The sequence below is a fragment of the Lepisosteus oculatus genome, chromosome 6 (assembly GCF_040954835.1).
Source record: "Lepisosteus oculatus isolate fLepOcu1 chromosome 6, fLepOcu1.hap2, whole genome shotgun sequence".
Lineage (NCBI taxonomy): Eukaryota > Metazoa > Chordata > Actinopteri > Semionotiformes > Lepisosteidae > Lepisosteus > Lepisosteus oculatus.
This window is the reverse complement of record NC_090701.1, coordinates 25021346-25037538: the sequence shown is the minus strand read 5'-3', so window position 1 is coordinate 25037538 and position 16193 is coordinate 25021346. Positions and strand designations below refer to the sequence as shown.

The window sequence follows — 16193 nt, the reverse complement described above, 5'->3', positions numbered from 1 at the left end:
CCTTCACACACATGACTTTTCTCGAATTGAATTTAGTGAAATATTGCAACCATCCCCTAACAAAAGCTCACCATTCTACTACTCATGGTCCCAAGCAGTGAAGCATAGTGATGCCAATAGTATGACAAAAATGCAACAAATTCAATATGTTAAATTATTAGGAAGGTTTCTGCATATCCCAGGTTCCAATATGAAAACTTTATTACTGGCATACTTTAGCTTAACTATACCCATGTGTTATACTTATTTAAAAGCATTATATAAGATAAATTAATACAGCTATACAAGGCTATATTAATTTTTGATAATGTATAATAAAACAAAGACTTTCTCTGGGTCTCTACCTGTCAGTGTCCCATCCCAATGTGCCATGAAGCCTTTTGCTGTCACACTGGAATCTGAGCGGAATTTGATCCAAAATCTGTTGCTATGGGAGATGAGAATAGGTGGAGGCTGCTCGCTGCAATACTTTCCTATCAAAGGGGATGTTTCATAGCCACCATCTCTGAAGAAAGATAAAAAAACAGTATATTAAAGAGGCCCTGTAAATACTTTCCCTATAAGTTAAAATTAGAACCACTCAATCACTAACCATAACTTTATGCCTTGGCTCACAGTACAGACCCCTGTGGCCACACAGGCAGAAGGAGGAATTGTGGACTGACTCCTCCAAACCATCAACCTGTTGAGATATTCATCTTATCAACCATTGAGATATTCATCTTCTTTTACAATTGTAGGAGGCAATGCGCCCGGGAAGTTTCAGAAGTTGCTCTTTCTCTGTGAGCAAAAAGAAGACCCGAACCTACCTTGACATTTTACTGTCAAAATCCAGATTCAGATGTGATGTCAGCTCATCCTCATTTTAAGTTCATTTACACCTCGTTTAATGAAGTGAGACAGTTTCACTGGGTACAGTTATTTTGGAGTATCAGTGTACTTTAAGTTTATACAACTTATTTTCACATGAGCAAGCATTTTTTAAAAAAGACCCTTATTATAGACTGATGTCCAACATCACGGAAAGAAATTAAATAAACAAAGGCCTGATTTGTAATGTAGCAACAAGGTCGATCATTTCATTTAGAATTAAGCTGTATTAAAAAGTTCTAATAGTCTTTGTGTGCCTTGACCAAGCAGCCTGATGCCGTCTCTGTCTGTGTGTGGCTATAGAGGCCCCTCTGATAAGAAACATCGTAAAAGCTGTATCAAAATGGACAATATAATAATATATAGTGAAAATGGATTGTTGGTTTGTATTTCACCTCATCAATAAACTTAGACAGGGACAACGCCTACTTAGAATTAAGTGATATTAAGTATTTCTAACAATCTTGTGTCCCTGGACCAAACATCCTGTAGCCTGTCACAGGAATTTGTGTGTGAGCAAGTAAGGGAGATGAGCTAATCTTTCAGATAAGGATCTTTCCCAGGACAGTCCAGATCCATTGTCAATTCCCCTTAAAGATGGATTTCCACTGCTGGTGCCTAGATATCTGGTAGAGGGACATAGGCACATCTGGAGGAAATCCTAAAGGTCACAGGCCATGGGCAATCATCTAACAAGATGACCAACCAATCAGGGACCTGCAGTGTGTGGGTCTCCACTCTAAATGGTAGCTTACTGACAAAAAACAACTATATATTCCACAGTTAAAAAGCGGTGCATCACCTCTAATTTAGTGGCCCCTCTCTGTGCTAAAGCAACTTGGCGAACTGACAACAGAACCATGTGCCTTGCCACACTTGTTGTCTAAACTTTGGGACTTAAAATAATTCCCAAAGTGCTGAGTTAGAGAGCGAGCCCATGTTTAAAGACAGAATTCTTCCCTAAGTATAGCCTGCAGCAGGACCTTGTGACCAGCTAGCTACCACTGTGTGCTAGATATCACCAGAGCAATATGGTTGGAATTTTCATTGGCTACCCTGAATAAAGCATTATTCAACAGTAGCCACTACACTGGGAGTAAACTGAGTTTCTCCCCTTTTATGTGATTGCCTCCAAGTGAGCACTCATTTGCACAGAATTTGTCCCCAGTCAGACTGACCCAAACAATCTATTTGAGCGAATCAACTGTAAGCATGAAGCTACAGCAGGATCCTTCTCTCTCTCTGAGCCAGCAGAGCATGTATTGGACACTGCTGTGACAGACCCAATCAGCTGTTCCCCCATATTTCTGTGCATGAGTTACAAATGCACGGTTGTGGATGTGTATAACTCAATATTCACCCTCACGTTAATAAAACTGCTATATTAACACAGGTGAATATCAATTTCATTCATATTTATAGCTGTAGTTACTTACAAGTGCCTGACTGTTGATTATTTTGATGTACTGATTAGGAAGCTAGTACTAAATGTAGTGTTTTTGTTTTTATGTATCAACAAATGTATTCTGTGTGTTGTAATCCTTGTGGAGACTCCTTGTTGTTCTGCTGATGGATTCCTAGTAGTCAAAACAAAACTCACACAATTTACTGTTACAACTAAATATTGTGCCAGTAAATTCACAATATCTCCACATATTGTACTCTTTGTTTTTGTTATGTCATGTATGTCACACAGCTTTGTTAAGTGCCTTGGGGCAACCTTGTTGTGAAAAGCACTATATAAAAATAAATTGAATCGAACCAAATTTTGTTGGTATCCATTTGTTCTGAGCATATTCCAAACAAAAGCTACAGCACAAAACGAAGTGAGTTCTCGTTTTGTCTACCTTGTGGACACTAAGAAGACAAACTGCACAGACCGTTTTAAAGACCAAAATCAGCAAAACACTACCTTTGGCATACAGTAGTTGCATGAGGCCAATGGAAGCCGCAAAGTAATGCAAGGAAAAGGTCTCTCTCTCCTCTGCTTCCACAGACAAGCTCAGCCCAGCTTTTTACCTTCAGTTTAGTTTAAGTTTTAACTCATCAAGGACGTTTGGACAACTGATTTTTTTCAGTAAAACGTAATTATTCACATCATAATTCTCAAGATTTGAACTCTTATTTCAAATGCACGTTTGATGTTTAGGTCACAATAGTAAATGCATATTAACTTGTGTCTGCAAATCATTTCACAGATACTGTTTATCCTATGACATTGTTGCTTGTTATGCAGGTTTTGGTTATATCAATAAATTGTATACTGTGTATTAAGAATCTGTGTGTGAGACTGATTTTCCTAATAGTTGTCAAGTACTCACACAATTTACTGTTACAATTTCTGATTGTTCTCATTGAATACAACACATCAGCTGTACACTATATGTACAAATGACTATACGGATATACATATGTAAAATAGAGCCTTGCCAATATAAAACATCTAAAAAACAATCAGACATCGGGAATTTACTGAAATAACCTGCAAATTGAAGCACATGCTCATGGAAAAATTACAACAGTACCATGTGATAAATCTCAGAAGCAAGCTCTGTATCTTTACCTGATCTCAATATAGTCATAGGAGCAGGGGGGATAAGGGCCTTCCAGCATGAAGTCAGTAAAGTTGAGCATGATCTGCCTGTTGGTCTCTACAATGATCTTGTATACACACTCTCTGTTCATGGGGTAATTATTTGGGTAGTTGGGAGACGTCAATGTTCCCGTAGGGGATGTGTACACTTCTGCACAGTCTGGGGGGAAAAATAGGAACACCTCAAAGACAGCACAAATTTTAAAAAGTTGCTTACCACATTTAAATTTATTTTCAAGAAATGAGTGGATAAGAACCTCCGATAAATTAGCCTTGTACAAGATGGGCCAAATGGCCTCCTCTAATTTGTAACTGTTCTTAAGTGCTTTGATTAAAAAAGTACAGAAATTTATAGACTAGTCTCTTTTTTTAAAACTCATGTAAGTTAAACTCCAATACATCCATCTCCAGAGGCAATGGAAATTGCAAATTGTTGCATTCCTTCTTATGTTGGTTATTCAATTACTGATTTTACTCTTTTTATAAAGCCAGCAGAAAGTACAAAGATCCTTTGTGGTGACTGGCAGACAGGACTTTGGAAAGTAAAACTGGGTTTTGGCGTGACTGTGTTTTTGTGTGCTAGGGTAAAACAGACCTCGGTCTAACATGAAAAACATCTAATTAAATTAGAAAATCGCTTTGAAACCCATCCAGTTCTCTTGAGCACATGAACACATTTCAGTTCTAATGCCCAGAAAGGCATCCTGTGATTTGTACTGTTACAGATTTTCATAGTTTTCCAGTTTTATAGTTAACAACAATACAATGCCACGATTACTCAACCTACTGTATATATAATGATATACTGAAATATATATATACCTACTGTATATATAATGATATACTGAAACATTTAATGAACCGATTTTATATTTTTATAAAACATCATAAGTGCCTTAACATTTAATTATTAATTATTTGAGCTAGATATTATGTGATGGATTTTTATCTGTGTCTTTTCCATATTAATAAATGTTCTTACTTATGAGTTAGAAATCACTCAATGATAATTATTACACCTAATAATAATGTAAAAATATGCACAAATGCTTTGTGAGGCTGCTCTTAATATCTCTAAACCATAAGTAATAGAAGCTCTTATAGCTTCTATTTCTCCATTACCAGCAAATGATGTTCAAAAAACATCAGCTTTGGAGATATCCTCAAGAGATGAAATCTTGAAAGTGGAACCAGCAGTTGTGCTTTATACAAATTTAAAACCTTGTCAGGATTAGAAAAAAAGAAAAATATATAACTATGTTATAAGTAACAGTTATTTAAAATCCCTCAGAAGGTCACAAAGAAATTGTTTTCTTTTGTGGCACAAGAATATGTTTACTGTTATTAAATGTAATTAGATAACTGCTCGTGATCCAACTTAAAGAAATAAATTCCTAGTGTTTGGCATATTGTAACTGTTTATGCAAGAATACATTTTTTTAAATATACCAGTCGATATAATATCTGAAGTGCTGAGTTTTTTAAGTATTTGTTTTTCAAAATGCTTACTTGTCTTGAAATAATACCTTTCTAACTTTTTTTTAACCAATTTACATTCTATGATGCTAGACTAAACCAGAGCCCTGTTCACTATGTAGATTTTACTTTCTTTCTACTGAATGTAAGACACAGGCAACCCTAGTTATTGTTTTTTGTTCCACATGCAAGACATATTTCTTTTTAGTAAACAATTTGATTTCATTGACCACCTCATTAAACAGCAATTGAAGTCAACTCTATGCAGTAATTCTTTTGCATCACATTTAGTGAAATACAGAAAATGTTTATGAACTATCTTTTATGATGGTCACCAGTGCGTCACAAACAGTGTTATGAGGAGACTAGCATAGACCTGCCATTTTAAAATTATTAACATTGACTACTGTATTACAACTGTGACTAATCCCACAGTTTTTATAACACATACTTTACATGATCAATTGGAGCAACTGACAGATTACACCACAGTTCACCAAGAGCTACATATAGTGTAACACTGTAAGTGACAGGAAAGACTACAGTGTTTTTTTTTCTCACTAGCTGTGCTTTCACTTTTTGCCATATCTGCTGATGAACACTTAGTAGGGTGATACCTGTAGTGGCATTGATGGTCACATAGCCTGCAGAAAATCCCTCTGTAGCTAGGCTTGCATCGGAGACGAACAGGATAGTTAACAGGTTGTCTGTGCTTGTGAGTGATGGAGGAACTGATCTCCCGCAATACCTGTTTGAGACCATGTAAAAAACATACTGATTTTGTAGCCAAAGTAACAAAGGAAATACATGTTTTCAAAGCTGTGTGCTTCTGGTCTCCTCTTGCTTGTTTTTAGAATCTATAAATTCTTCATTCCAAAGAAAATCAATAATTTCAAATTGTTTAATGCAATAGATTTTCTCCTCACTGACTTTACTGAACATTTCCATAATTTGATAACATGACAATTCTTTGCTATTTGCTTAATATTCCCCAGTAGCCTATACTACCATCAGTTTACAAAACAAATCCAAAAGTGTTTAAAAATATATACTGTACATATTTAGCATACTTTATTTATGGTATCTAACTGTATTTATTTTCTGATTCTGTAATATAATGTTTAGAGTGCATTAAAAAAAACATGTAAAATAATCTTAGAATGAGAAACTTGACTGCTGCCTACTTATATTTTTGTAGTGAAATTATAAAATTATAATAATATTAAAATAAAAAAATACAGTATGTGGTCATTGACACCAGATTTTTGGTTTTTGTTGGAACAGAGTAATATAATAATAATAATAAACCTTATTTTATATAGCGCCTTTAAAGGTGGCTTTTCAAAGCGCTTTACAGGATGACAACAACAATAAATAAGAAGAATACACAAGATAAAACACAATTACAATATATAGAGGAGACCGTGGATGGTGGTACTAAGAAAAGCAGAGGGGTGAAGAATGGAACCAGTTAAGTAAAGGCTTTTCTGAAGAAGAGGGTTTTGAGTCTGGATTTGAAGGAGTTTAAAGAAGGTGACTCTCTGATATCCTTAAGGAGAGAGTTCCAGAGCTTGGGGGCATACCAGGAGAAGACCATGTCACCCATAAAATGTAGATGGGTTTGGGGGACAATAAGGAGAGCAGAATTAGAAGAGCGAATGTTGCAAGGTGGGGAGTAGGGCGATAATAGCTCAGACAGGTACTGAGGTGACAAGCCATGCAGAGCCTTGAGCATGAGAATTTTAAAGTCTACATGGAATTTGACTGGAAGCCAGTGCAAGGACTTCAGGATAGGAGTAATGTGAACATTTGCACTAGACATGGTCAGGATTCTGGTTGCTGAATTTTGGACATACTGCAGTTTGTTCAGAGTAGATTTAGATACCCCAGTGAGTAGAACATTACAGTAGTCAATTTGAGAGAATGCAAATGTGTTGATCAGCTTTTCAGCCACAGTTAGTGATAGCATAGGGTGTAGTCTAGCAATATTTCTGAGGTGAAAAAAAGATGTTTTGAGTAATGTAAAGTACCTTCCAAGCAGGGATCCTGTTGCAGTAGTGCCATTGTCATACACATCTACATAGTCATAGAGGCACTCGTGGTGATACTCCAGATTGAAGGACGTGAAGGACAGGCGGATGATGTGCCCTGGGGCAGCAGTGATGTACCAGGTGCAGTTGGCTCCATGTGGGTAATTTGTTGGGTGGCCAGGGCTGGTAACAGTGCCTGAGGATTCAGTAAGTGTCCCACCACAACCTAAACGAGATAACCAGAACCAGATCTAGCTGGTTAGTATGGAAAGAGCTGTTTCAGATCAAAAGGCATAGTCGGTAATTGCAGTACACATAGTTGTACAGAAACTAAGAATAGTAATACATAAATTGAACACTTATAACACAATAAAAGTAAAATGATCATCTTCAGATTATCAACGGCCATCCCAGAAAAAGAAAAAGGTAGAGATGATGGGAATGTTTCTGTTTTCTCCATTATCAGGGGTTCTTATACACTAATAACAAAAGGATTCAATGTGTGTGACAATAAATTGGATAAAATGAAGTGGCAAATCTGTAAATGTCCTCTAATGAATACCTATATTAAGGTGAAAGAAAAATACTGCAGTGGTTGATCATATTATTTTTTACAGTAGCTATTTTTTTTAACAATTGAAGTACTACCAACATAATACAGTTATCAATTACATTGTCAATTATGACATAATAGTCATAACAAGGTACTTTTACAGAACATCAGTGCACCATAATATAAAACAGTATAAAACAAGAATATATTTTCATTCATCTTTTGTAAAAGTAATAGTGAATAATGAGATCAAAATGAGATGGGATGTCAGCTCTGTCCCACAGTCTAAGACAATCAGAGGCCCCTTAGCAGTACCTGCTTCAGCATAGTTGTACTCGGCAGTGAAGCCATGGTTGGTGACCGAAGAGTCAGTGTGGAACAAGATGAACATAGACCTCTGGGTTGACTGAATCAGACTGGGAATCTGCAGTCCACAATATCGGCCAAGCAGAGGGGAGCTACCTGTAGCGCCATCCCTGACCTTGGAACGGAAGCCAAAAGAAAGCCTGGTCACATTCAGCAGTATCAAAGACATGACAAACCCAAAGACAGAAATAATTTAATAAGATCTGAAGTATCTGCACAGTAGTTTATATCGTTTCCTCTGTTTTAACCATGCTTATTCCATCTTAGCTGGACCATGATTTCCCGCAGTGTATTAAACCGCACTTTATCACACTTTTCTTTACCATGCATCTACAATGCTTCCTTTGTAAAAGAAAAATCATCCATTGTACAGGAAATGGCATTTATTAAATTAAATTATTCAAAGATCTTTCACACATTCCACAAAAAAGGAACTTGGACTGGTAAAAACTATTTTAATTTAATGTTTCATTGATAGTGACCAGTGTAATATTAAAATTAAAATTAAAATTAAAACAGGGAAGGTCGCACCTGATATAAATAACACTAGTTTTGCAGTGACCTACCTCCACATAGTCAAAACCACAACTCGTTCCACTCTCAATGTCGAAGGAAAGAAAGTTGAGAGTGACCACATTGCCTGTAGGCTGGGTGATGACCCATTCGCAGCTCTTGTCATGAGGATAAGGGTTTGGGTGGTAGGGAGAACGAATTAAGCCTGAGCCAGAAAAGGTTCCTCCACAAGCTGTGGGAAAAAAAAAATCACTCTGTAACTCATTCTGCTTTTAACAAAGGCCATGTAAGAACATGTAAAGGCTCACCATGAGGCATAAAGAACACCTCACTTAAATATTTGACAAATATGTTATTTGTTATTTGGTTATTAGTACATGTTACCTGAAAATAAAAGAATTTTCACCTCCCCTCAGCAAAAGAGTTTAGAAGTGCTCACAAACCAACAACTGTACAATAGGCGCACACAGGATCTCAAGAAAGCACTGAAATTAAACCTGACATTCAGACACGGACTCCATGGCTTCATGTCAAGTCTACATTTAAAAAGAAGAGTTAATGGAATGGCATACAGATCTGCTTGACAGCATTATGGTCCTACAAACATAATGTAGGACACTGAGCAGACCATTACGAAAATATGACTTAATTTTACAATCTCACAGCTCATTCCAACTGAGAAATAAAAAGCAGTGTTTTAATAAATAAATAATACTTACTAAACATTAAATTCAGTAGGTAGAGGAACAGAGACATTTTTGTATTTGTAATGTATTTTGTGTAATTTTTGTGCCTATGAATGAGTGCAGACTACTATTCTTCTTGAAAGAACATGGTATTTAGAAACTGAATTTTAAAATGAGGAATTACAAAGAATCTTTATCTTTTCCCTTAAGAGGCAGCCCATTTGATAATATGGTTACCAAAAGCCAATAAAACCTGCCTCTTACAACATTTGACAGGATGTGTGATAAGAAGATATAACTGTATTTTAAAAAACAGCTGAATTCAGCACAGTGCTATCAGAAATGTTAAATCTCACGTTAAAAGATTTGGTTCACCATTACGTAACCTGGTACCAGACTGGCACATTGCCCTTTTCCTTAACCAGCACTGCCAACACTGTGGCCCAATGCGCTGACTGGTGACAATGACTTCAACATAGAAAGGTTCATATAGACTGCTTTAAAAAAATGTCACAGTGATAAACAGGATGTGATACTGAGCAAGATGTTATCGGCTTGGAGGCATGGCAACAGCTCTCTACTCCACCAGTTCTCTGCACAATTCTACTCATCAAACCCAGCTGATAAATACGCACACTACCTTACAAAGCTGTTTTCACAGCACACCTGCTCTTTTAATTGTTGCACAAAAGAAGCCTGCTCATTGAATTTCCTTAGCACCAACACCTGAACTATTGGTATTAGCTTTTGATTTGGGCTTATAGTGCAAAACTAAAACTATTTTTTCTGTTTTTGCAGGACAGGAAATTTTTAACTAACTTTTGAGTCAAGTTTGAGATTGGGGCTCAGTTAAGAAATTAACTGTAAACAAAAGACCAAGTTGGTCTGGATGTCCAGATTTTAAGTAGGAAATCTCAAGATTTACGAAAGAAAAAACTTAAAAAACAAAAGTTGGAGGAATTTACTTCAAAAGGAGAGGTTAAAAGCCATTTAACTGTACCTGTACCTTATTTAAACAAAGGGATAAATTGTTGTATTGGAGAGTTGAAGTGAAAGATTTGAATTTTGAACTTCTTACACTGAATAAGAAAAGTAAGATTATAGATGTTAATATATTAAACCAAATGTTTATACCTCATAATTTCTCATCAAAAATGATAATATGGCTGTAATATTCCCAGATATTTTGGAAGAGTCATGGACAAACATTTCTGTATACTTTGTATTGTGGGTGATGCAAGATATTTCGTCTTTTTCTAAATACAGATGTTAAAAAAAATGATTATTTTAAACAAGCACAAAGGCAATGTGTAAATGATGGATAAATACATTAACTGCTGAGGAAAAAGTGAGTCTGTACAGTGGCTGATAAAATGTTTCAATCTCTCACCAACTTGATAAGTCGCTCGGAATCCACCTCTTGTCACAGAGGCGTCAGACTTGAATCTGAGCCACAGAGCATTCGAAGTGGATGTAATGGGAGCTGGCAGGGAGGAGCCGCAGTATTTGCCAATTAGTGGGTCTGTTTCCAATGACCCATCTCGAACCTGCAAATGGCAAAACACCAGGGCTTTTTATACAGTAGATAAATTCAGGACTGGAACTTGGAAATGAAGAAACAGACAGACTTTGTCAGAACAGCTATGAATGGGCAACCAACTGAGTCCCAGTTCGCTGCCTTGTTAATATAAAGTTCAGGTGGGTAGCTGCCCTGTCTCTCTTACACCTGAAGAAGGCTCCACGGCCGAAACGTTGTGTTCTCTTTTTTTTCAGCATGGAATAAACCTATTACTTGTTCCTTTATTAATATAAATATATAAATGTACTGTACTTGGTGTTGCAACCAGGTACTTCTGATTTTACACTTATATAGCCACTATAAATGAAAAATGAGAGAACCAGGAAATAACACCTTTATACTTCCTACGGAGATCTCCTCATCTTCATCTTACATTTCTATGAGTTGTGTTCCAGAGTGTGCCATGACAGCTGCAATTTTATACTTGATTTTTTTACTAAAATTGATCTTTTAAAACTTTTCTAAATAATTAATATGTTTATGTATAGTGACTATATGGACATGCACTGCTTCAGACTTTTCATTACATTACTGGCCATGTGTAAAGGGTTTTTAACATGCCTGACTTCTTCATTTCATTACTCTGGATTCTTGTCATGAGCTCATTAGGAAATTCAGACATTAAGTAAATAACAAACACCTACTGTTTACACCTACTGGATCTGCTTTTGTTTTGTTACCATGGAGTTCCAGTCATGATTCATGGTCATGAGGACAGGGGAAAGCACTCTCACACAGACATTCATCACAGCCCCAAGACCCTCCCCCTTTCTAATAAATATCACACTTTCTTCCACTTTTGGAATGCTCAGTAAATTTGAAAATATTTATGTTTTTTTTAATCTGGTATTTTTTTAACCCTTTATCTGGTTTAATGTATTTAAATCTTATGGCTTCTTTATAGTTCTTTAGTTTTGCAAGCAGAGTGGATTAATTGTATGTTAAGTTTGAAAAGATTTATGAGAAAGCAATAATCAAACAGGATTACTTTTAAAAACAACACTGAAGACACTAGAAATTGCTTTGCATTGCTAGAAAATGGCAAAAGAAAACTCAATATAAGTGTTACAAAGTTAGTTGGTCTATTCAAACAATTGTATTCTGAACTGTGCACCACAGAGCAAAGAAACTGGGCCAGTTATATAATGGGAATATAATCCCAAAGATCATCGATAGTGGACAGTAAACATCTACATGCTGCAGTGCACCTTCTTCCATAAATCCACAAACACTGAGAATGCCTAGTATGACCATGGTAGGATAGATTCTTTTTCAAAGGAAAACATCATTAAATGGAGAAAATCTTAAGATATTATTTTCATAATTATAAACAAATACATTTGTACAGTATCTTATCATCATAATGTAAAGTAAACACAATGCACACATTGTAAATTCTTGTTCTTTACATTAAACACAAAACACATATTTAAACACAAACACATATTTTAAACAAGACAACTGATAATACATTTCTAAATAATTAAATATGAAATACTTCATTTATACTAATACAAATCTTATTTTTGCCATTTATCTAAATTAAAAGACTCAATCAACTATGTAGGCCTGGGCAGTAACAAGTCCTGCCAGCCAGCTGATTTACAATTACTGATGGCAGCCCACTCACTGCAGACTTTACTGCAGCTTGGCCTTTTAAACACACAGCTACCATTACTAAAGCACAATGGCTCTTTTATTTTGATTAGCTGAAGCCTGTCCCGCAAGCCTGCCAGCCTTCTCATTTCATGTTCCACCCGTGCTTTCTGAGTCCAGAAGAATGTATTGTTGTATTAGTGTATTCGTTTAGTCAGAATTCTTTATTTTTCATTATTGTTTTATCAAGATTTGATCAATATTCACACATTTTCTACTCATCACAGAGAGTGTAACACAGTGCTTTTCAAAGGCAGAAATGTGTTTTCACACTTCCAGATACAAATACAAATGCCCAAAAGAAGTGCAGAGTCCATGTTACCAATATACTATGGCCAGAGGCTGGCAAGAATCCTCTGCAAAGATGTGAAAAGACTATTATATACTGTATACTGCACACTGAGAGACATTAAAAACACAAAAAAACACTACTATTCCAAAATGCATTTATTGTGTTTTTAAAGCCTCTTAGTATATATTGTAAGTGCTGTCTGTTTCAGTCATTCTGTTTCATATAAAAGTCTACAACTTGATATCCCAAAACAATCTATGAAAACTGACAGTTGAATTTATAAGATCTCTGACAGACCGTTATGGGAGAGACCTCCCATAGAAAAAATAAGAATATGTAATGTGGCTCATTTAGACATCAAAGTTTTTTTGAAAATTTTAAGATTTTAAATTATTTAAAAATTATTGTTCTGTATTCCATGTAAGGGAACACAGTACTTTATGTGAGGTATGAAGTGAATTTATACTAAAAAAACTAGTTTGCACTTAAAATACAACAAGAAAATCAGCAAACACCAGCATCCTGGGATGATATACAGTAGTACAGAAAGACACTGTACTCCACAGATGGAATGAAAGAGTTAGGAGAAAACTCAGAATTTGCATCCCATGGGGCTAGACCACAAATGCTGCAGCCAGCTGAAAAACTTGCTGCATGTTTACTGCTTCTGGACTTGATAGGTTCTTGTTTTTAAACAATTGTCATTGAAAAACTTGAAAAAACAAAGCAATTAAGTATAAAAATAGAGCTTGATCTATTTATTTAAAGACCTAGTTTCTGCCCAACTGAGATGAAGTACTGTATGTCTCACATCAGTTTGAGAAGGATTCAAATCATCATCTTTCAGACAGCAAGGCAAAATCAATGCATAATGCACAGAAATTTGAACATGTATCTCTGGCCTACTATAGGATGATATGCCCATATCCATGCCTGTTTAAGTCTTGTTCCTTAAAACATAATTTGTCTGGTGTTATAATAAAGTTTCACAATGCTTGAACTTGTATTTGACATGCCAGGTTAGATTCAGGGTTGCAGATAGAGTATACCTGCAATATATCTATAGTATGGGTATCCTTTGGATAATCTCTCTAGTGTCTGTACAAGCCAAGTATCTTCCATCTACAAAATATCTGTCTATGTACTTCAGCATAGTTAAACAAAGGTGTAGACATTCACAATTTTATTATTTTTGCCTTGTTCAGTAAATTCCCTGGTCATCTGAAGTTACTGGTAACCAACAAATAATAAGCCTACTTAGGCTAATTTTGAGCTAGAGTGGAAATATGTACCTTTTTTATTTTCAAAGGCTGAACTTTCAATCTCTACAAACCAAAAATTATAAATATAATAATACCATAAGAATATATAATAATGTCTATTCATCCAACTATTTCTAACCACTTCATCCAATTCAGAGTTACAGGGGAGCCGAAGCCTGTGTACCCGAAAGCAACAGGTGCAAGGGAGGGTACATCCTGCATAGGACACCAGTTCATCACAGGGCAGAATTATAACCCTCACAACAAGAGACAATTTTCATAGAAGCCAATTAAACTACAACTGGATTTTAATGACTGTGGGAGGAAACCGAAGCAGCCAGAAGAGACAACCTGAACATAGGGGGAACATACAGATAACACCTAATGTCTGGACTTGAACCCAGGGCCCAGTGCTAGGGCAGCAATGCTAAATACTATTCCACTGTGCCGTCCCATTAATGTCTATAATAAAATAAATTCTGACAGAAATAATTTCTTCAAATTAGATTTTACTTCTGTAGTGATAAAAGTGCCACTACATTCTGACTGCTTGCAAAGAATCACCGCAGTTTTGCAGAATATGTCAGCACCATTGTGCTTTATTAAGCGCATTAATGATTAATAATATTATGAAGGCGGCTCCACAGCCAAAACATTGTGTTTCCTTACTTTTCTTTTCAGCATGGAATAAACCCGTTACCTGTTCCTTCGCAGTTTACGCTGCTGACGCAGCTACCTACTTGAACTACGTCAAAATAATAATAATAATAATCGGTTTAGCCTGGTCAGTACCTGGATGGGAGAACTCCTTGGAAGCTATGGTTGCTGCTGGAAGTGGTGTTAAAGGGACCAGCAGGGGGTGCCTTCCCTGCAGTAAGTGTAGGTCTTAATGCCCCAGTATAGTGGACGTTAAACCAAGGTCCTGACTCTCAGTCTCTGTGTATTTCTCGATAAGAGTAGGGAGCTATTCCGGTGTCCGGGCCACATTTCCCCCTCGGCCTTTATTGTGGCCTCCAAATTGTCCCTATGTATGATTGGCTTGCACTTGCCCTGCAATGGACTGATGCCCCGTCAATGGTGTACCCTGCCTTGTTGCTTGCCAGGTAGGCTCCGGCTTCCCGCGACACCATATGGTATAAAGTACTTCGGCAAATGAAATGGAATAATTATTATTATTATTAGGAAGAGTAATGTTAATGTAAGAAGAATAATTAATTATATAATACATATTTTTAAGAAATACAAGTATCCTACAGATTTGTATGCAGAAATAATTGATTAATCAATATTTACAAAATATTAAAATACTGTGTGTTTCGTTTTAATAAAGTTAGGAATTGCTGACTAAATCCAGTTTACCTCAACATAATCGAAGGCACAGCCACTGTGAGATTCCAGCTCCATGTTTGTGAAGTTGAGAAAGACAATCTCATTGACTGGCTGTCGGATGACATAGATGCATTGCCGGTTATTGGCATAAGAGTTTGGCCAGTTAGGGGAAATGATGACTCCCTCACTGTTAGTGTATGTGCCTCCACAACCAGGGTCAGCTGAAACACAAACATAAAAAAGCACCAGATGTTTACAGCTTCCCTCAGCACTGCATCATATTTCCATTTTCTAATAGGTTAGGTCAAGACAATTTGGACACTATACAGACACTAGACAGTATGTCACCTATAGAAAAGGTCAGAGGCTAATAGTGCTCTCCAGGGACAGATTACATACTCCTTTGCAGAAATTAATAAGACTACTAATTGCTGCAAAAGGTTTGCTGCTGAGTTTATTACTGTAATGCTGTAATGCTGACTAATGCTGGCATCCACCTTCCATGCCTGTCTAGTAATGATTCTGGTAGAAACTAGACAGAAGGTTTTGTGCCAAGATGTGTACTTCTGAAGTTCCATGAAGCTAAGGATGGCTTGTAGGTAGCATTCAATGACACATTATTTTAAATCTGGTTTCTTTACACTCACTGTGTAAAATACAAATTAAAGGCAGTTATGAATAACATTTGATCTCACTGTTCTCTAGTTTTTGAAGCAGTTTGGAGAACAATTATATCTTATTATATCATCTTGTAACCAGATTTTGACATCGTACCTTTATAATGCCAACTTCTCTGCCTTTACAGTATATTGCAAGACTTTACAATAATACAAAAGGTGAGCTCAGCCGTATTTTCTGCAACTGCCCAGAATGTTCACATTCACTGATGGTTCACCACCAGTAAACAAAAATGTATTTTCTTCATAATTACTATAATAGAATTGTACAGTCAATTAAACTACTTCCAAAGAAAACAAATAACAATTCA

The 16193-nt window shown here is 36.2% G+C and overlaps 1 protein-coding gene across 1 annotated transcript in view; it reads right to left on the bottom strand.

Moving 5' to 3' along the window:
* The window catches only part of cubn (cubilin (intrinsic factor-cobalamin receptor)), a 130872-nt gene that overhangs the window by 94749 nt on the left and 19930 nt on the right, over nucleotides 1–16193 (bottom strand). The window contains exons 17-24 of the mRNA XM_069191092.1: nucleotides 15236–15426; nucleotides 10478–10634; nucleotides 8455–8633; nucleotides 7838–8003; nucleotides 6970–7195; nucleotides 5557–5687; nucleotides 3434–3623; nucleotides 345–505 (exon numbers count right to left, since the gene is read on the bottom strand). Of these exons, the coding sequence (XP_069047193.1) occupies nucleotides 345–505; nucleotides 3434–3623; nucleotides 5557–5687; nucleotides 6970–7195; nucleotides 7838–8003; nucleotides 8455–8633; nucleotides 10478–10634; nucleotides 15236–15426 (1401 nt within the window). The remainder of the gene's footprint in view (nucleotides 1–344; nucleotides 506–3433; nucleotides 3624–5556; nucleotides 5688–6969; nucleotides 7196–7837; nucleotides 8004–8454; nucleotides 8634–10477; nucleotides 10635–15235; nucleotides 15427–16193) is intronic.